The sequence below is a fragment of the Pseudopipra pipra genome, chromosome 3 (assembly GCF_036250125.1).
Source record: "Pseudopipra pipra isolate bDixPip1 chromosome 3, bDixPip1.hap1, whole genome shotgun sequence".
NCBI classification, from domain to species: domain Eukaryota; kingdom Metazoa; phylum Chordata; class Aves; order Passeriformes; family Pipridae; genus Pseudopipra; species Pseudopipra pipra.
Window position 1 is genome coordinate 1716676 of NC_087551.1, and position 20231 is coordinate 1736906.

At 48.0% G+C, this 20231-nt stretch overlaps 1 protein-coding gene across 2 annotated transcripts; it reads right to left on the minus strand.

The window, feature by feature from the left end:
- Window positions 1–463: 463 nt before the first annotated feature.
- Window positions 464–19328, minus strand: PPP4R3B (protein phosphatase 4 regulatory subunit 3B). Of its 2 annotated transcripts, none has more exons than XM_064650980.1 (16): window positions 18878–19328; window positions 17574–17629; window positions 12557–12655; window positions 11346–11966; window positions 8732–8809; window positions 8443–8559; window positions 7671–7787; window positions 7182–7313; window positions 6643–6745; window positions 5778–5819; window positions 5444–5602; window positions 4937–5106; window positions 3823–3962; window positions 3457–3641; window positions 2830–2954; window positions 464–2155 (listed from the first exon to the last, which is right to left on the minus strand). In XM_064650980.1, exons 1-16 carry the CDS (start codon window positions 19017–19019, stop codon window positions 2060–2062), a joined length of 2382 nt encoding a protein of 793 aa, XP_064507050.1. In that variant the 5' UTR covers window positions 19020–19328; the 3' UTR covers window positions 464–2059. The 2 variants fall into 2 exon arrangements, with proteins under 2 accessions (XP_064507050.1, XP_064507049.1); XM_064650979.1 differs by having other exon boundaries at window positions 2830–3032.
- Window positions 19329–20231: the final 903 nt, after the last annotated feature.

Here is a 20231-nt window from a genome sequence, read left to right on the forward strand (position 1 = left end):
GTCTGTTTGTGAAGCTCCTGCCGGCGCTTCAGCGAGGCCTTGGGGGTGAGAGCAGGGGCAGGGCTGAGCTGGGGTGGCTGTTCCAGGGGCTCAGGACACGCAGGGCACTCCCGGGGTGCAGAAGGTGAAGGCACATCCAGTGCAGCTGCTGCTCCGTGGCCGGGCAGTTGCTGAGGAAGTTCCTCTTCCCTGGGGAAGCAAAGCCAGAGGCAGGTGGGGATGGTGAGGCTGCAGCTCCACCTCCATCCCAGGGGTGGGAACAAGGAGTCCAGCTGGGGGGCTGGAGCCCTCAGGGGCAGCACCACTGGCCCCAGGTCCAGCCAGGAGCTCACACCTTCCCACCGGGATCCCAGCTAGTGCTGGACAGTTCCTGTTGGAGCTGCAAGGACAACTCATCTCAAACAGTGCCCTAAAACGGCCACAGTTAATTCACCCCGTGTAACAAACCAAACAAAAGCAGTAATTATGGAATTACAGGGTCACATTTTAATTCCTGAATTTTACAGTTCAGCATTAATATCACCACATGTATACAAATGGTGTAAAACAAGTACAGTGGTATCTTTAATACAAAATAAACTTCTGTTTTATGGAAAAAAACTATACTTCATATCTACACAGACAGCCCATCTTTTTCCAAACAAGAGCTAAAATTAAAACTACCAAAAAAAAAAATAATCTCCAAAACAGAGAAACTGCTTCAGTTTAAACTATTCCAGGAGAAATGGACCCATAACACGTATTACAAGAGTGACCTATGTGGTGGATTGCAGCTGGTTCCATCCTTTAACACTTGGGAAATTTCCTCTCGCTCTGCCATGATCTCGGATCACAATGGGCAAACTAACATTAAAATATTTACAGTTCACGTGCTGCTGTGAAATAAAACCTGGACTGTTTGCCTCCTCCCCCAACTGCCCTCTCCCTGTCACCTACGTGGAATGTGCTTTTGTTTGTTAAAAAAGCAGCTTCTGTCCCACCCAGGTTCAGGTGCTGCTTGTTGATCCCGCCCCAGATCCCGGTGTTCTCTTGGCAATAATTCCAGCTTGGTCCACGCTGACCTGGGTGTTGACCTGCTGCTCTAACTCCTCCTGAGGAGAAGCCTGTTAGTGTTTCTCATTCCCACCTCCATCCTGCAACGTGAACTCACACACAGGGGCTGCTCCAGCTGAGGCAGCTCTCGGAGCGACAGGGAGCGCGGCCGGAATTCGGGATCTCGCCCACCTCGACGCCAGCAGTTCTGGGCTGTGCCATGGACAGCACCAAGCAGCTCCTGCAGACACTGGGGAAGCTTTTGCTCCTTGGCATGGATATTACTGATACTATCTAACCCAAAAAGCCAAGCCAAACCTCCCATTCTGGATCCAGCTTCGTTCTCTCCTCTGGGGAAACAGAGCTCAAAGCTCCCCTGAACTGTTTGACCAACTCCACATGCACTGGAACTGCAGCCTCCCTCCCTCCAACCATGAGAAATGTCATTTAGTTGGTAAGAAATGGTCCCAAAACATGGATTGTTCTTATGCAAACAGAGTTAGTTTTCCCTTAAAATTGTTTTTAAAAGAGGCATTGCTAAAAGAACACAACTGACAGCACCATTACAAAATTAAGATTACTGGGTTCAAAATTTAAGCTCGACTTTTATTTTTTTTCCTAGTTCTGTTAAACACTGGGGAAACCCTGCAATATATTTTAAAAAAAGTATTACCATACCTTTCCCTCCCCCTGCCCTCCCGACACCTGAGACTTTCCTTGCTGAGAAGCCATCATCCAGGTTCTGAGAATACTAACCCACTTTTTTTTTTTTTTCATTTTTCATTTTTTTGACAGCCTGAATGGCAGACTCCTTACTCTCTAGAAAGACATTAAGTTCCTTGGAAGCTTTGTGTTTACAGAACTAACCCTTTCTAGCTGATACACCGAGTTTCTTTTGCTACTCCTCGTATTATCTTATTTACTCATGGGAGAAAGCTTTCTGAATCAGACTCTTTTTAGCTCTTGAAACAGTTGCAGCATTTGAAACCCCGTAGGAAAAGTTCTTATTCCAAAGTTTTGGTTTCTTTTATGAACCCAGACGAGGTCTTTTCCTTGGAGATGTCTCCTCCTCTTCATCATCATCTTCATCATCAGGATAATCCACTAGGCCAACTAGACTTCCCTGCCAAGTAGAGAAAGGGAAAAAGGAAGTTCTCACCTTGAAAAAACCCCAAGGAATGTGCAATTTTAGGACAAGCCCCAGCCCATCTGCCAGGACACCACAGGCTGCAGCAGCGGGTTTTCTGGTGATGCCTTTGGCATTCCAAGACCCATTTGTCTGGAGGGTGGTCCTGAAGCTGCAAAAACACTGGAGCCCCCTCACTCCTCTGGGTCTGGCCTCACAATTGTATGGAAGTCCCTTCTGAAGCTCCCTGCTGGATGGACACAAACCCGCTGTGCACCCTGAGATCCCTCTGGCTGCTCAGCCTCGGGGTGGGCAATCAAATTCCTGCCCCACTTTTCCATAGGTGCTGAGGGGCTGGAGATTCCAACAGTGCAGGGCTGTGCCAGGCACCACAGAGGGGCCATCACCGCCCTTGTCTGCTCAGAAACACCCGGGATCTGCCTGGACAGGGAGCACTAACAGAGTTCCCAAACACCTCAATCTCCCCTGTCCATGGAGCAGTGACTGGGCAGGGAACGAGCTGAGGAGTGGCAGCAGTGAAGCCGTGAGGAAAACACGGAATGAGACCGTGGCACCGGACACCGAGGGGCTCCAGTCCCGCCCAGCCCTTCCCCAAACCCTCCCCACCCACTCAGGGTTTTGCTGAGCCCCCGTGCCAGCCCCTGTCCCACCTTGGGGGCCGTCACCGCCGGGGCCAGGGCCGTGCTCTTGGAGGAGGAGCCGTTGGAGCTCGCCGGGGACGTCTGAGCTGCCACCGATTTACTGTTGGCACCGTTGGCACCGTTGGCTGCGCTGGCTGAGTGGGAAAAAGTGAATTTGAATCCCCCAGCTGAAGTCCTTTTTGGAAGATTCTCTTTGTCTTCGCTCTCCTTAGCTGAGGGACAAACATTGCCACACTTAGGAACAGCTGCACACCAGGAGCACCATCTGCATCACAGCACGAGCGCGGGGCGAGAGCCGACGGGTTTTTTGGTTGTCCTTTGTCTCCAAATGGACAGTTCCCCATCCGGCCTCACCCAGGGCCCTCAGCAGCAAACTGAGCAGGGCCCACACGCTGAGGGCCAGGGCCCACTCAGAGCACACAAGCACAGTCTTGCCTTTGAGTGCCATTTACACTAAACGCGTGCCCGGAGCAGTTTAACTCGTTATTTTAACCCTGAACTGGCTTGCAAAGACACACTCAGGTCTCCTGCCTGACTGACACACAACACCCTCAGTGCTGCTCGTGGTGCAGAGCACAATCCATGGGTCTGCCATGGAGCCCTTCCAGTGCCAACAAGCTCAAGCAGAGTAAGTACCTTTTTTAGTCTCCATAAATTTTTCATAGCTATCTGGGAAATCATCCTCCTGCTTTGACTTCTCGACTGGAGGGACAACAGCTTCTCCTTCTTCCTCCTCATCCTCATTGAACCACATCTCCTCATCCTCCTCCAGGGCTCGGGCGTCCCTGCGGAACCTGTTGCTGCGCAGGATGGAGGGGACGCTGCAAGAGACACGGCACAGGGGTTCCAGCTCTGCTGCCGGGGCACACCGGGGAGCAGCAGCGGCTCCCAGACTTCCAGGGGGATAGTTTGGCCCTCCATTCCCAGCTGTGCCCCCACCCCAGCTGGCAGTGGTGTGCCAGCTCCCCGGGACAGACCCAGAGCACACAAAGCAGGCCCCACCTGTTCAGCTTCTGGGTCTGTCGGTCTTTTTCTTGCTCATATTTTGTCTTCAGTCCCTTGAATGTCTGAACATATTCAATAGATTCAAGTGCATTATAGAAGTTTTCAACTATATGTGCAATAAGGGACTTAATGTCTTCCTGCAGGAGAACAAGACAGGGTTTCAGTCTCACGTGGTCACAGGCAGGAGCTCAAAGCTTTTGAGTTTAGTCTGGAAAGGAACTGATTCCTTGCCTAGAACCAAAATATTATTGTACAATATTGTACAAACGTGAAGTATTCAGATTTATCTTCAATAAAAGAGCTGAGATCCAGAAATAATTACTGAATTTCCCACAGACACAGACAATACTCAGCAGTGTCCCACTGCAATCTGTGATGCTCTCATGAACCAGGGTGTTTTATCTGGGATAGCTGTGCCCTGCTCTCCCTGCAGCTTCCAGCTCTCCCAGTACTCAGTAACTACAGCAGCTCCCATGGGACAAGGCACCTCTTGGTCAGTGTCCCTCTAACAAGTCTGTCACCACATCAAACCCTAACATTCCAAATTTTCTTCCTGCTGGAAAAGACAGTAGCTACAATATCCTGTGAGTAAAAACTGCCCTTCACTTTCCCAGGGCACAGAGATTCCCTGGAAAGCCTCCCACACGTCGAGGCTCTCCCAGCCAGTGGCTCAGGAGCTGCTCCAAGTCCTTGTTTCCCAAGGAGCCGGGTGCTCCTGCCTGTCCTGCCCACACACACAGTGTTCCCACACACACTGATCCAAAGCTGCCACCGGCCAGGGAAACACCTGTGTAGGATTTAAACGACAACGTTCGTAGCCAAATTAGTCTCACTGAGACCCACTAATACCCAGATTTAGTGCCATACAACACATTTCCCTTCATTCCTCAGTGCCAGGTTTGGTCCAGAAGCACCACAAGGAAGCCCTGAGCGGGACTGAGCCCCAGGACAGCTTCACACCAGCAGGGCCCACCCGCCCTCCGCGGTGGGACAGTCACGAACAGCGGGCACGTTACAGGGTCACCTGACCTGGCTGTTTATGTCCAGGAGGGATTTTAGGTGGAAGGGAAGGGTTGCCATGCCCCCAGGGTCAGAGCTGAGCAGGACTCACCACCCGGATGAACTCGAAGAGCTCGATGACGGCGGAGTTGAGCAGGTTGTAGCGGGTGCCGTTGTCCAGCAGCGCGTTGATCACGGGCTCAAAGAGGTTTCCCTTGGTGATGTAACGGTTGTAGAACTCATCCTTCAGCCCAATTATCCTCCTCATGAAGCGAAGAGCACCTGCATGAGCAAAGCAATTCCAGGGTTCACTAACCCCGTGCCTGGTGCTGCCCTGAGGAAGGTGTCCCCCAAACCCAGAGCACCCAGGAGCACCCTGGGCAAGTGCAGCAGCAGCAGGTGCTGACAGGTCACCTTTCCTTTTCCTTCTCTCACTTTCCTGGGTGTTTGAAAGCCATCAGGGACCACTGATCTCTGTCTAAAGTCCAGCAGCAGTTACTCAACAGGAGTCAGTAGTAAACAGGGAATTACCAGGCATTTTAAGTGCCCACTGGCACTGGAACAGCTTCCCCAAGTGCACACAGAGCTTGAAGGAGGAAATCAACAGCTCCATACTCACACAAGGCCAGGAAGGTGTGTTTGGAATTCATCAAGACCAGGACTCTTCTCAGCAAATCTTTGTTCATGATGTAGTTCTTGATGTGATATGTGTGATGCTCCACACAAAAAGTAAGCAGCTCCAGAATTAAGGCAAGTAGTTGTGCCGTTTGATAATTATCTGTGAGAGAAATGAACACTTAAATGATACCAAAATAAACAATGTGCAGTCAGGCACCAAATCCTCACCAGGCTCAGCTGATATTGCAGTTCCTGACACAGTTTTTAATGGAGTTTGGTTTTACAGCAAACTTCCAAAAGGTAACTTCCAAAACTCAAAGTCAATTAAAACTTACCAGGACAAATTGTATTACTCTTAGTGGATCCAACTACTGCATCTGACCGAGAGAAAACAGAAACAAACATCAGGAAAAGGTTTTCAAAGCGCTGTCAGCATTTCAAAGATGGGGATAAACAATCAATTCTACAGACGGTCAGACTTTTCACCAGATCAAAAGTTCCTGGAAGCTATACAGAAATCAACGTGCAACAAGGATGCAGCCAGGGGAGATTTCATTTACATTAAATAATATTTAATTTACATTACAAAGTTTCCAGCCCCAACGAGGTGAAAATATGTAACCTCATACTTACAATATTATCCCTACATAGAATAAAGTGCCTGGTCTAAATTTTTCAAATAATACACTCAGCACTACAACAGATGTTTTTACCAGGTTTATTTTTGTATAAAATGCCAAAACATTTTTTTTTTTACTTAATAAGAGAAGATGGGGAAGATGAAACAGATGTTTTCACCAAATACATATTGGTTTGATTTAATCTCTTGAAAGAGTGTTCATGAAGTCCAAGGCAAGAGGCTTCACAAAGTCAGCATCAAGACATGTTAAATTCCTGTTTGTAAAGCACCAGAGGCAAACTAATGAGTGTTATTTGCTTGCAGCAAACAAAAGATTTCCAGTTCTTTTACTGGCACCAGGAAAAGTTCAAGAAGAACCAAGGTGAGGGAGTTCCGAGCTGCCCTGCTTTGAGTCACGAAACCGCCGAGGGCTCTCACAGCAGTTTTGTAAACTTTTACACAGAAGCCCCTGTGACCTACAGACACCTCCTGCTTTACAGCAAATATTTATAATAATTGTACTGATGAAATTAGAGTGCTGTTAACACAGAATATTAGCACGATTAGCAGCAGGGCAGTACCTTTCTCCCCCTTCTCCTGGGCTGTGTTGGCCAGCAGCGGCGCCGTCAGCACGTGCATGCAATGGTTGTAGAAGAAGTTGAGAAACTCGCTTTTCTCTGTTTTCTGAAAGAAAAATCACTTTATTAAACACTGGCATGTGGGCATAAGCTCTTAAATAAGAAAGAACAGTAACAAGGGAGACAGCCCACAAAGAATTCCACTGGCTCCTCCAGGTCTGCCTGGACGTTATCAGTCAGGCCTGCAGATTTGTCTTCGCTCAAGGAAGACTCTTTTTTTCATTTTGGGATACCTAACCAAGGTAACTGTCAGCACAAAATCCCCACCATGCAAAGATATGCTGGAAATACCTCAATAACTCGGAATGCTTGACAAAACTTGTTTAATGAATACCTGTACAATGCCCCAAAAACATGTTTTATTATCAAAAGCTGGCGGAAGCTGCAGCTTGTTATTTAGCTTGTTAAAATTCCCTGTCAGCCCAGACACAGAGAGTACAGGTTTTTAACTCTGCCCAGGCAGCAGAGCTGTGTTTGCTCACATTGGCTGTGGCCAGCATGTTCTCGGGGTCGATGAGGGTCCTCAGCAGCCCCATGAGCTGCACAGCTCCCCCCAGCTCCGGGTCGGTGTCACAGATCATCTGCTCGATGACCACGTTGATGAGGAGGATGTCCTGCACAGAAACCCCAGACAGACACGGTCACACACACAGCCAAGGGGGGAAAGCAATTCCCCTAATTTCTGTCAGTTTTTAGAAGACAAATTCAAGTGAAACTGAGGCATGGAGATACACTGGGATATAGGAATTCTGTCAAGCACAACCCTCCACACCCACAATCCCTGTCAGTCACACTGTGGACTCGGGGAACACCAACACGCTCACAAATGTCTGTATTTTAAATCTACTTTGTCCTGTGTTTCTAACATCGACATTTTTGGGTCAAACCTCTCCAGAATTTGGGATATGCTTGTTTGTTCCCCTGTTTGCTCTAAAACTGGTATATTCAAACTCTGAACCACTTTCACTTACATCATCACTCTGCTGGGCCTCTTGCATTACAAATTCTCGGACCATGGATGGGCTAAATTCTACCAGATAAGAAAATATATCTGTAGCAGCAGATCTAACTTGCAGATCATCCATTCCCTAATAAAAAAAAATAAATTAATAAGTTAGAACAAATTAAGATTGGTATTTATTATCAAGTAAAGCTGCAAAGGAAAGGGACTGGAAAGTCTTGAGAACATTTCACCGCAGAAGTTTCTCTGAGAAACACAGTAAGAGGGTTGCAGAAAAACAACAATAAACCAGCAAGATGAACTGCAATGGTCAGGCAGCAACAGCTGCTGCAACCAAAAGAGTGAAAAAAAATTATGTTTTCCCACTGCTGATTAGGAAAGATTAATCTGCTAATGACAGGATTACGTGATCTTTCGGGCAGGGACCAGCTCACAGTTCAAGATTATCTAAAAATACTTCTTTGGCCCTGTCCCAACAACAACCACAACAACAACAATTGAGCTGCCACAGGAAAAAAAGAGCCTCTTTCAATCTTTACAGCTCCCTGGCACAAGGACTGCACTGATCAGACTTCTCTGCCACGCAGAGTGACAATGGCCAGAGCACCCAGGTCAGAGCTGGGGGCAGCCTTTGGATTCTGAATGTCCCTGTCACCTTCCAGCCTCAGCAGGGCAGAGCTGGCCCAGCAGACTGACACAGGGCTGCTCAGCACAGCCCACACCTGCTGCAAAGGCTGGGGCCTTCTCTACTTGACTGAAATCAGCCCCAGGCATTCACTTACCATGACAATTTCAAGAGCTGGAAGAATTCCCAACTTGGCCAAAGTCTTGAAAAAGGCGTCTCTGTTCTGAGGTTGTAACGTCTGAGAGAAGGCGCAGAACTCCTTGAAAAAGTTCACCTGTTGCACAGGGAAAATGGAATTACAGGTGCATGAGTCTGACAACCCTCTGGAAGGAGGAAACAGTTCCAACTTGTAGCAGAGTGTGCGTGCTGGGTGCTTCCACAGAAACCAGCAGAGCAGTGTCACTGTTTCTGTTTCCTGCTGAGGGACCCCCCGAGCTCACACTCACCAGTTCACACCGTTTGTCATCATCTGTAGCTTCATCTGTTAATTGTGCAAAAACTTCAGACAGAAACTTCTCGTCTTCCTGTGGAACACACAAAAGGAACACAGCTTAGAGAGCCCCTGAAAGAAGGCAAAGCTTCCACTTTTGTAGGATCCCACAGTGCAGCAAGGCCAGCACACTTCCAGCGGGGTCATTCCCAGTGGGTTTTGGACTATTACTGGCTTTTCATATTCACACCCTCCACTACCAGTAGATATTTAATACATACAGGACAACACCTCACTTCTTGTAAAGCATTTCAGTCACCCCATTGCTTAGGACTCAAGAGGTACCAAAAACCCAGGGTGACACCATCATCTCTCCAGTGTTTGGGCACTTCCTGCCCTCCCTGTCCTGTGATTTCTCTGCACTGCTTCACATGGAGAATCGTGTTGGCATCCTCTCAAATCAAATGTCTGTTATCTTTTAAAGACAATATAAATCTGAAAGCAAACAGTAACACACTACAGCATTACAAAATTATGCACTGACCCAACTCTGTGAGCTTCTGCATTGAACAAGCAGGAGCAGAACAGCAGCACTATAACAAATGTACACCAAGTTGGCACTGCAGGACATGGAGGGTGCTCACCTCTCTATTTGGCCTTGTGCTGCCACTAAAACCTGTGCTTTTTTAGGCTGACTTAATACACAGTTGTTACAGTCACAGCAGTGCAGCCAAAGGCTCATGATTTTTTTTTAAGATGTGTGGAAAGAAGTGCTTTACAAACACAGGATACCCGGACCCAACATCCCAGAGAGCACGACGTACACAGACTGAGTGGTTTATTTTAAGCTTTGCTGGCTTGAACAGCTTCATTAAGCCTCTCAAAAACCAAACCCACACCATACCAACAGCAGGTATGCCAGAAAATCCCCACTCTAGAGAGATCTGCTTTCCCAAGGCTGCTCCAGAGTAATGCCGATGTCCCAGGGCCCGGGCTGGCTCCGGGTTTGTTTCCCTCCCATCCCCAGCAGCACTGGGATCCAGTGCTCCGTGGTACGTAGGAAGGAGCTTTGTGTGGCCAACACAATCTGCTCCTCCCATGAGCTGCCCTCAGCCAGGGAGCTTTGCCAGGGGATTTGGGGTAACAGGAGTCCAGGAGCTCACCAAACCCAAAGGAGCTTTAGAGCTCTTGTGCCACAGCGAGGAGCTGATTGACACCAGAGGGCTGGGACAGCAGCCCTGAGCTCCACACCACCAGGGAATTCCCCTCAGTCACAGCTCTTCCACGTCTGCTCTCTGCTCAGTTGTAATTCTCCAGGATCAACATTATTTGTAAATCATCACCCACGTCTCCTTGACAAGCTTTAAAACAAGCAGGCAAACCTACGTGCCACATATTCTGATGGCAAAGAGCAGGGACAGAGTCAGCAAACAACTGTCAGAGGGTTTCAGAGCCTCCTGCAAAGAGCACTAGAGGGAACAGCAAACCACAGCACAATTAAATATCCAGCACTGTAAGGCCTCAATGAAAAATAAATTTACAGGACTTAAAAATCTCTAAATGGAAAGGACTGTGGCCTCAGGAGAACAATGCTGAATTTATTTTTAGTTTTAGAAAACAGATGCAAAATAACTTAAAGGGAAATCTGTATTTAACACAAAGTCATTAATTTTGCAAGGGGGATTTAATTTTTAGTTTCTTTCTGCTATTCAGCCACAAAGAAGAAAGCAGAAAGAAGCCAAAAAGCTTACTCATGCAATTCTGTGCAATTATTCAGTTTGGACTTTTTTTCCAGTCCTCTGTTGAACTCTTTACCATATTCCACCCATATTTGCACTCATTACCATACTCCATATGGATGTTATTTCTCCAGAGCCCCTCTCTTCCCACAGTTTTCACTCTTCTCAATTCTCCCTGTTCCACAGAGGCTCTCCACACCCAGCCCAGGAGCTTTGTCATCTGTTCCACACAAATGTGTCCTCCTTGGACATGGATCCAAACCAGAATAAAGCCCCTTTGGTACCCTTTAGTTCACACTGGAAACACCCAAATGCCCTGAAGTTCACACACAGCTCTTCACTGAGGCTCCTTCCACGCCCCAGCTCCGTTGGCACACCCATGCAGGACAGTTTTTGGCAGTGACATCTTGGCTATTTATTAATTATTACTTCTGGGTATCAGGATGAAAAAACCCCAGCAACTAATCCCTTGATTTTTATGGCAACATGAACATTTGAAATCAGCACCATGAAGTAACAGCAGTGTAACAGGAATGGTTCTGAACGTGCTCTTCGGAATCACAGATCCACAGAGTTTGTTACAAGCACAGCACAAATGCCCCTCATACAGAACACTGATATTTGTTCCCTAAATACCTCTATAAAACCAGCTCAAAAGGTCTCTGTGGCTTGGGAATCAAGGAGAAAAATCTTTCACTGTTTACAACCTGTTAAAAAAAATATTAAATTTACTCACCTGAAATCTACCTTTTCAAGATACAAAAGCAAAGGCATCCAAAAGAAAGGGACACTGTGCAAATGGAAGTGTGTGTGATTAACTGTAATCCACTGGGAACTACAGCTACAGGTATCCACACATCATCCAGCCAGAGCATACTGAAAACCACTTACCTGCAACATACTGACAATCTCAACTTTGTTGAAGAAAATAAAGGAAGTGAGGGTAGAAAGAAAATTCTCTTCAAAAACGGATGGTGTCGGCAAGATGATGTCCTGAATATACTGTACCCTGTAAGTCTGGTGGATTTTTTGCCTGAGTTCAGAGTCTGTGATAGGAATAACCTCCTTAAATTTTGCCGTTTTGGTCAAGAACTCCCTGTGCCGCTTGGGCTGAGCCAAGGAAGGGTCGTACTCCAGGCACCCCACCACATCCATGATGCACTCGTCAGAGAACATCACCTCGAACAGAGTCGCTTTGTTGAGGAACAGAATGCCCCGGATGATCTCGTACAAGTGGTGCAGGCCCTCCGTGTTCTCCAGGTTCTCGCACACCTGGAAGAGCTGCAGCAGTTTTTTGATGTAGCCTTCGTTCTCCAGGGCCAGGGCCAGCTTCTCCCTGCGGATGGGCGAGGACAGGACAGAGGTAACGAGGTCGGCGATCTCTTCAAGTTTGTTGAGTTCACAAGTGGGAAGGTCAATCAAGGGACTGGTTTCAGGCATCTCCTCTATGTGCTCCTCTTCCGACTCAATAAGGTCCTGTGTGACTTCCACCGAGGGATCCTTGCCCTGAACCTGAGCAGAGAGTGCACACAGTCACTGCCTCGTCCCAAATCACACCCCAAAATAATCAATAACTGACATAACAGCACATCTCCACTGCCTGCTTTGTCCCAGGGAAGGTTATGGTAATTCCCATGTGAAAGCTGGGGGTTTTTAGCCCCTTTGGTTTTTTTTTTTGAGTCTTTGGTCTGACAGTTTGGGCTCTGCCACCTCTTTGCCTGTCCCTGGCACATCCAGCTCCTTATTCCTTGCAGTTCCCCTGCACTCCAACAAGCTGCCTCCTGGGGCCAACTGGGACAAGGACAATCAAAACCTGGAGCTCTGGCAGCCCCTTTTCAATAAAAGCAATCCCACAAACCTCCCCAAAACAACCAGCACCTGGGTGTCACCATTACATCGACTTTTCACAAGCCTGACACTCCATCACTAAAACCACAACTGGTGCTTTCAGTGGGGGCAACTTTAGATCTTACACAGAAAAGCCACAAAAAATAACAAAGAGCATTTGCTTATTTTACAAAGAGGTTTAAAAAGGATGCATCAAAAGTCACAGAAGACAATAAAACACCTGGAAGAAACAAAATGTGTAAGGTGAACTGTACCTGGCAGATTTTTTCCCAAATCTCATCACAGCCAGCTTTTTCTTGAAAACTCAGTGCTAAATCATAGTTCTCTGCTTCTGACCAAACAATCAGGGTGTCCTGTTTAAGATAAAACCAAGAAAATAATTATTCCTGAAACAGGTCTGCATTGCATATCAATCTCTAATCCCTTACAGCCAATGTCTACAGAAGAAAGTTTTAATTAAGTTACATTTGTCAATAAAAGAACATATGACACTAAAATACTAAATCACCTGTTCTGTCATAAGGAACATCAACTTAAACCTGCAGTAGAACAATTTAAGTATTTTCATATTTAGTAAAGCTGAAACAAACCCCTAAGATTTCAGTTTCCTCCTCAGAAGGGGTTTCAGACAGCCCCAGCACTGACAGGAATAAGGCCTGATGTTCACATAATCTGTTCTGAATTAAAAGACACACAGCCTGAATAATATAAACCTCCTAAGTTCTTACTAAAGTTACCAGCATCTTGCCAGCTGCTGCCATTTGAGCAAGGTTTTTTTTCCTCTGTCACTATTGTCTCCATCAATTCCATCCCTGCACTTGTACAGAAGCTCTGGAAGTTTCGCTGGAATTTCTGAATAGACTAAGAAGTTTTTGTAAGAGGTTTTACTGGGACACTTGCTGCTGTACTATGAGGAGGGTAGGTCTGTACCCTGACATTTAAATACAGAGTTGATGTGGTTTAACCCCAGATGACAACTAAGGACCAGCCAGCTGCTCCCTCACTTCCCCCAAACCAGTGGGATGGGAAGAAGAGATGGAAAAGGTGAAACCCACAGGCTGACATAGTGTTTAATCCAGGTAATAAAGGAAAATATAATTAATAATTATAATAATAGCAGCAACCAAAAGGAAGCTAAAGAGCAGAATAAACCCCAAGACAGACAAGTGGTGCACAACACAGTTGCTCAGCCCCCTGACTGATGTCCCCGAGCAGGGATCGGCCCCTCCCAGCCAACCCCCCCCAGTTTATCACTGCCCATGGTGTCCAATTGTTTGGAATATCCCCTTGGCCACTTCAGCTGCCCTGGCCATGCTCCCTCCCAGCTCCTTGTGCAGCTCCTCACCTGCAGGGCATGGGAACTCCACAGTCCTTGATTTAAGGAAAGCATCGCTCAGCAACAACCAAAACATCCTGTGTTATCAGTGCTGTTCTCACCCTAAACCCAAACCACAGCATCCACCAGAGGAAGAAATTTATCCCAGCTGAAACCAGGGCAGCAGTTCACCACCCTGCAGCAAACCCACCCCAGGTAAGTGTCCAAACTGAAGAGCTCTCTGCTAACTCTGCACTGCAGTTGATGGGCTTCAGCAAAACAGTTCAACCTGCAACCACGTTTGTTGACTTCCTGACCCGTTACCGCAGCTTAAAGACTAAAGTGGTTTTTAAATACTAGCCAGCCCTTGCTCAATGGTCAGGGAGGTAACTCACTTCCCACACTTACAATGTTCAATATTCACCACACAACCTAGCAAGGCTTGTTAAGCCTTTACCTTATGCATCACCTTTGCTGGAAACAAAATATTCAGAGTGGTATCTAAGCCTAGCAAGGAGATCCAAAGAAACACCAGGAAATGATAAGCTCATTGATTACTGTCTGTAAGGTGCTCATTATACCAAGAGATCAGCCTCCCTCTCCCAAAACAGTCACAGGCCACACTAAAACCAACTCCATTTGCACAAACTCCATTTTTTTTCCTTTCTTACCGATTTTTACGTATTTCTTTGAAGAAACCAAGTTCTCCCATTCTGGAAGGAACTGGGCTCGATGCACTATGGTTTTAGTGCTGCTCATGAGAGTTGCTTATTTGTACTGCAGTGTCCTTGTTCCACTGGCACTTCTATCCCACAGCCACAAATGTTCCCAGGAGCCTCCCTGCTTTTGGGCCCACTCGTGTGCACAGAGGGTACAGCTCCTTACAGCTGACACTGTTCTCACTTCCAGCTGTCCCCCCTCATCTCCAGCTCAGGGACAGCTGGATCTCTGTTTGCTGTGGGCCATTTTATAGGCAACAGTTGAACTGGGCTTCAAGGAAAAAAATACTGTCAACTGCAGGCACTGAACAGCCTGATCAGCTCCCTGATCCGGTTCTCTTCCAGAGATTAATCAAAAAAAAATAAGAATTATTAAGTACAATTTTACAGCTGTTAAAAAATTCAAAATCTGAAATGTGTGTCTTGAAACATTCAGTGAAATGAGTGATGCCCTGACACTCAAATCAGTGCACTCCCAGGTAGGCTCAGAGGTGCTTCACTGAACAAAGGACACACATTCAGCAGCTCTATTCATAGCCCAGGATGATTCAAGTCAGAGAATTAGTGCAGTACCTTAAAATGACTCCAGGCATCCATAGGGACTGCAGGCAAAAATTTGTGAGAGTTCTCGAGTTACTGAATGGTGCTTCTTACAATCTGTACTGCCCACACAAAGCACAAGTTACATAAGCTTCTCCAAAAATATTTCAGAAAGACTGAGGGATGGTTTCATCAGAAGATAATGGTCCAAAACCAATATAAAGTGATCTGGCACACGGTTCCTGCACGACCTCAGCCAACCCCTGGGTATTCCACATACCCATGGTGCTGCTCTGTCCACCAGCAACACTCCCCAGTTCACTCAAACACCACAGGAAGTCAAAAAAAATACTAATTCTGAACAAAAATTTCAGCTCCCAGTAGTTCAAGCCTCTCTTCAGCGCTGGTTTGCACAGTGCCTGCTGCTCCCCCTCTCCTCGTTCCTGCTCTGGCCCCTCACGCTGCACAGGGAATCAGATGGAGGGACAAGCTGATGGAAATTAATCCAGCATGAGGACGTTTTCAGCTCCCTCAGTTCCTACATCTGACCTGCCACACAGTGCTGTGAACAGAGTGAAATAGGAGTGAAGAAGCCCTCTGGCAACTGCTTTAACAGCCCCCCTGCAAATGTGTTAAATCCCAGCCTCGAGGAACTCGGATTTTGCCTCTAGCAAACGGCTCTGTTGTCACATGAGTGATGGCAACTCCGGGCAAAAGACAGGATTTGCACACATTTTCATCTCAGAGCACACCTAAAAAAAGTTAACATCAGAGGCAGCATTCCCAGCAAGGATTTCTGTAGCAGTTCCAGCTCTTCTGCCAGTCCTGCCAGGGAACAGCAACCTCGAGCAGAGGGTGAAACAACAAATGGGTGTGGTAACAACTTTTCAAACTGCTCCTGCAAGAGGCTCCAGAACACATGTGACCCTGCCCCTCGGCCAGTGTGGGGTGTTCCACGGGGGAACACACCTCCCAAAGCCTGGGCCCAAAAGTCCAGGGGGATCTCTGCAGGCTCTGTGTCCTCTGCATCCATGTTACCAGAGATTATAATCACAGACTGATGCACAGCACCCAAAAATCAGCTGGCTCCCTTTTTTCCACACAACACTGTTACACAAATCACAGTCTAAGAGTTAACTCTCCTCTAAGTCCATTCAAGGCATTTACATGAAGACAGATGTGTAGGCAGGGCACTACACGTTTCCCTTTGCCAGGAAACATCAACCTGGCTCTGGAAGTCATCAATCATTATTCCTCTTAAAAAAAGCAAACCTAAACTTCTTCAAAAGAGTGAACAGCGAAACAAACCCTTTCTGCCACAAGGACACAAAAGGATTAGAATCAGGAACAAAAGCCAACCAAAATAAACCTCAGCTTGAGGTTTTTCTAAACTATGACCTACCTTTTCCACATGAAAAACGACAACCAAAGCTACTTAAGTCACTTGAAACTTCGCTACCAATTAAGTGAGAAAAGCTTTCAACTAATCAGTTGTGTGAAGTTTCAGGAAACAGGGTGCAAAAGGAAGGGTTTTAAATTCTACAGGGCCATAACCTGCATTTGTATTTTGATGTGTGTTGGTTTCCCCCAGTAAACAGGAAGCAGTGCAAGGTTCTGCAGAGCTCCACGAAGACCATCCTCCTTCCCGAGCGTGGCCCACCCAGGGACAGCCTGTGGATGTCACCCACCTGACTGAACCCACCCAGAAACCACAGCAAACAGATCCTTCTGGAAAGGTTGGCCCAGAACTCCAACTCCCTCCTAACCTGAAGTGAGCCAACCCACGATCAAGAGATAACAAAGTTTCTTTCTCCAATTCTCACACTGCCACTAAAACTAAATCCTTAAAAGACGTCTCTCTTCGGACTCAGGAAGAACAAAATTACTGTTTCCCAGTGCTGAAACACTTCTGGGTGCCACAGTGATGAAGAACAGGAGCAAATACTGAACAAAAGGAACAGAGAATCTACTGCAGAACAAAGGAACAGACAGAAAAAAATCCAGAAAACCCAGGAGAACAATGTAGGCAGAGACACCAAAAATTAAAGCTGAAAAAGGGAAAACAATGAAAGTGATAAAAGCAGTAAGCTGATTTTTTTCAGTAGATTAGCCAAAAATGACCTATTAACATAGCTCCCAGCTGCTTTACTGCCTTGTTTTGCAGCAGGTTTTCCCCAAGGAAAAGGAACCATGCAGGTAAGTCTCACCACGGCTCAGAGCCTTCCCAAGGACAGCACAAGTTTTCAGGGCTTAAAATAAAAACTGAACAGCAACAATAGTGAAAGAAGTCCCACAAATTCCTTTATGTTACTCCAGAAAAAGAACTCAAGAAGTAAATAAATACACTTCAACAGAGCTGGCCAAAGAAATAATACAGCAATTATTTCAGACAGCTCGGGGTGGGAGACAAAAGTTACACATGTATGGTTCCAACTATTTTTTCCTGTAACGAGTTCAATATTTATCCAACTTGCATACATTATCTTCAAAGCCTGAGGTCTTTTTCAAGACACACATTTTAATTTCTAGAATTCAAAGCGTTATAGCCCCTACAGGCTTCTAAGGAGGTTTTTCACCTCTATAAACACACCATCAACAGTTCCATGTCATCCCGTTTTCCTGAAAAAACACAATTACTTCAAGCACAAAACAATTCCTCAGCAATCAGAAAAAACAAAGCCTAGCAATAATACTTGCCTGCTGTTTTTGATATGCAGTATTTGGATTTATCTTCGATTCTAACAGTAGTGAACCTGAAAAAGGTACGAAGAGACATTTACTCAGTTCAACAAAACAAACATCTCCACTCCTCTCACACCACTGCCCGTGTGCCAGCCAACACAGGCTCAGCTTAATCCAAATCTTACAGAAAATCCGGGAGAACCGCCTTCTTTAAATATAACTCCCTAAAATAAGCCGGGTAAGGCAAAACTCCACAGAAATATCCACGTTAAAACGTAGTTCTCTCTTCTAATTTAGTCTAAAATTCTTTGCAGCACTCTTTTCTCCCAAAACCTGGTGCAAGAAGCAGCTTGTTCAAAGGCCATTTACCCAACCTGCACGAGTTTGCAGCAGTTAAGGTGCTGCCCAGCATAAAAATGTTTTTGCCCAGGGAAGCCACGTGGGCCGTTTGCTTTTATTCCCTTCAGCTGCCCTTCAGAAGTGAATCATTCAGATACTATAAGAGGGGACTTTATCTTGTGTATGCAAGTAGTGTATGTCTCCTGGCAACAGCTCCAGAGCAATTTATCCCAGTCTTAGGTGGTTTATTTAGCACATTAGCACCTGTCGGCTGATGAAGTGGGGAGCACGTACCTCCCCACTCCAAAAAAGCCCCTTTAAGGTGACTTTAAAGCGCAATAAAACACGAGGAACGCCACACGGCTCGAGTACAATCAGGGAATTCCTGAGGGGGGAAAAAAAGAGCAAGAAACAAACAACTTTTTGCAGCAGTAAGAAAGGGAGGGGGGGTGGGGAAGCACTTCCAAAGCAAAGAAAATCATTCTGAAAGCGAACAAAATGTCGTCACGCGTAACAACCCCGGCCCCGGGCAGGTGGAGGAGTTGCAGCCGGTCGGGGTAACTGCGTGGGGCTGAGTCAGGGCAGGGCCAGGGGGGGTTTTAGGGAAAGTTTTTCCCCCCCGAGGGTGGTTGGGCACCGGGCACGAACGAGCACATGGTGGGACCGGCGGGGTGGGTGTGCTGCGCGGGGCCGGGGCTGCTCATCCCCAGGGGCCCTTCCAACCCAGCGTATTCCACCATTCCAGGACTCCACGAACTGGGGGGGGGGAAGGAAGGTCTTGGGCCACGGTGGCAAACACTGCTGTGGCTCGTGGGGGGAAGGAAACTCCGCCCGGGGCCGCAAGGTAAGGGCACGAAAGGGGGCAGTGGTAGCGTAATAACTACAATGCTCGTCGGGGCGTCCGGAGGGAGGCACCACGAGCCGAGGCCGGCGGCGGGGGGCGAGGGGAAGGGCCCGGGCAGCCCCGGCCACGCTCTCACCGTCCGACTCGGCGCGCACCAGCAGCGACATCCCCTTCAGCCGCTCCACGTAGCTGGAGGAGACGTGCCCGGTGCCCCTGTCGTCCCATTGCCGATCCTCGTTGAGCGTGTAGACCTTCACCCGCCGGCGGGTGTCCGACATGGTGCAGCCCCGGGCCCGCTCCGCCTCCGCGGGGGCGATGGGGCGAGGGCGGCGGGGAGCAAGCGGGGCGGCCGGGCCGCTCAGGGGCAGCGCGGGGCCTGCACCGCGCCGCTGTCCATGGCGGGTCGGCGCCGCCGCGCCCCGGCCCGGGCCTCGCTGGCGCCGCTCCGCCTCGGCAGCTACCACAGCGCCGCCGCCATCTTGTAACCCGACTCGGGCCGCCTTTCTCTTCCTCCCCGCCCGGCCACGGGCTCCCCTCGCAGGGGCTACGGCGGCCGCCCGCTGCCGCCGCGCCGCCGACGGGACGGCGGCCACAGGCAGGGGAGGGACGGAGGGACGGGGCGGGACGGGGCGGAGCCCGCACTCGCTCCCTCACGGCCCCGGGCGGCGCCCGGGCGGGAGCGCGGAGGCGGGGACAAAATGGCGGCGGCCCTCAGTCACTGGGGAGCGCGGGCCGTGTAACACCCCCGGCTTCTGAAGGGGGAAATAGTTCAAGTGTGCCCCCGACAAAAAACTTTAAAAAGATATTTTTTTAACGTCTGCCTGAAAGCTGGTGCCACCGCTGACGAAGCACACGCCTCCCTCCCTCACGCCACAGAAAGTGCCACCCACAACCGTGACACAATGACGGGCGAGCTCCACAGCCCGGCCACGATAAATTTAAACGGCGCACGAAACACAAACATTGCGTTTCATTTTTAGAAAAAAAAAAGTCCTTCCTCATATCACAAAACAGTAGAAAGGTTATTCAGTGGCATCTCCTCACAGCAAAAGCCACACTGTAACATACATTCTGTAGATGCCCTGTACATGCCCAGAAAGCTCAAAAGCTAAACTGAAGTTGAAGCTGTCCTCTGAAACTTCAAAAATCAGAGAAACATGCTTAATTATCCATTATAAACACTACAATTTAAGACAAACCACATGCCAGGCATCGTGGTGTCCGTAAATCTTAGTTTCACACACTAAACACCAGCTACACATCTCCTCTGTGCTACTAATAAAAAATAAATCGCATGTCAGTGTTCGCGTGGGAACAGGGAAAAAGGACACAAGTGATGCGAGAAGTCAAGCTGCGTGAAGCAGTGGGGACTTGGGGGAGGAGGAGAAGCTTGAAAGTGTCTCAGAACCGAGCTTTTGAGGCTCCAAAAGGAAAGGGAGATGGCAGGGCAAGTGCTCCTGAGGCCAGGGTGTGCCTCATTCCCAGACAAA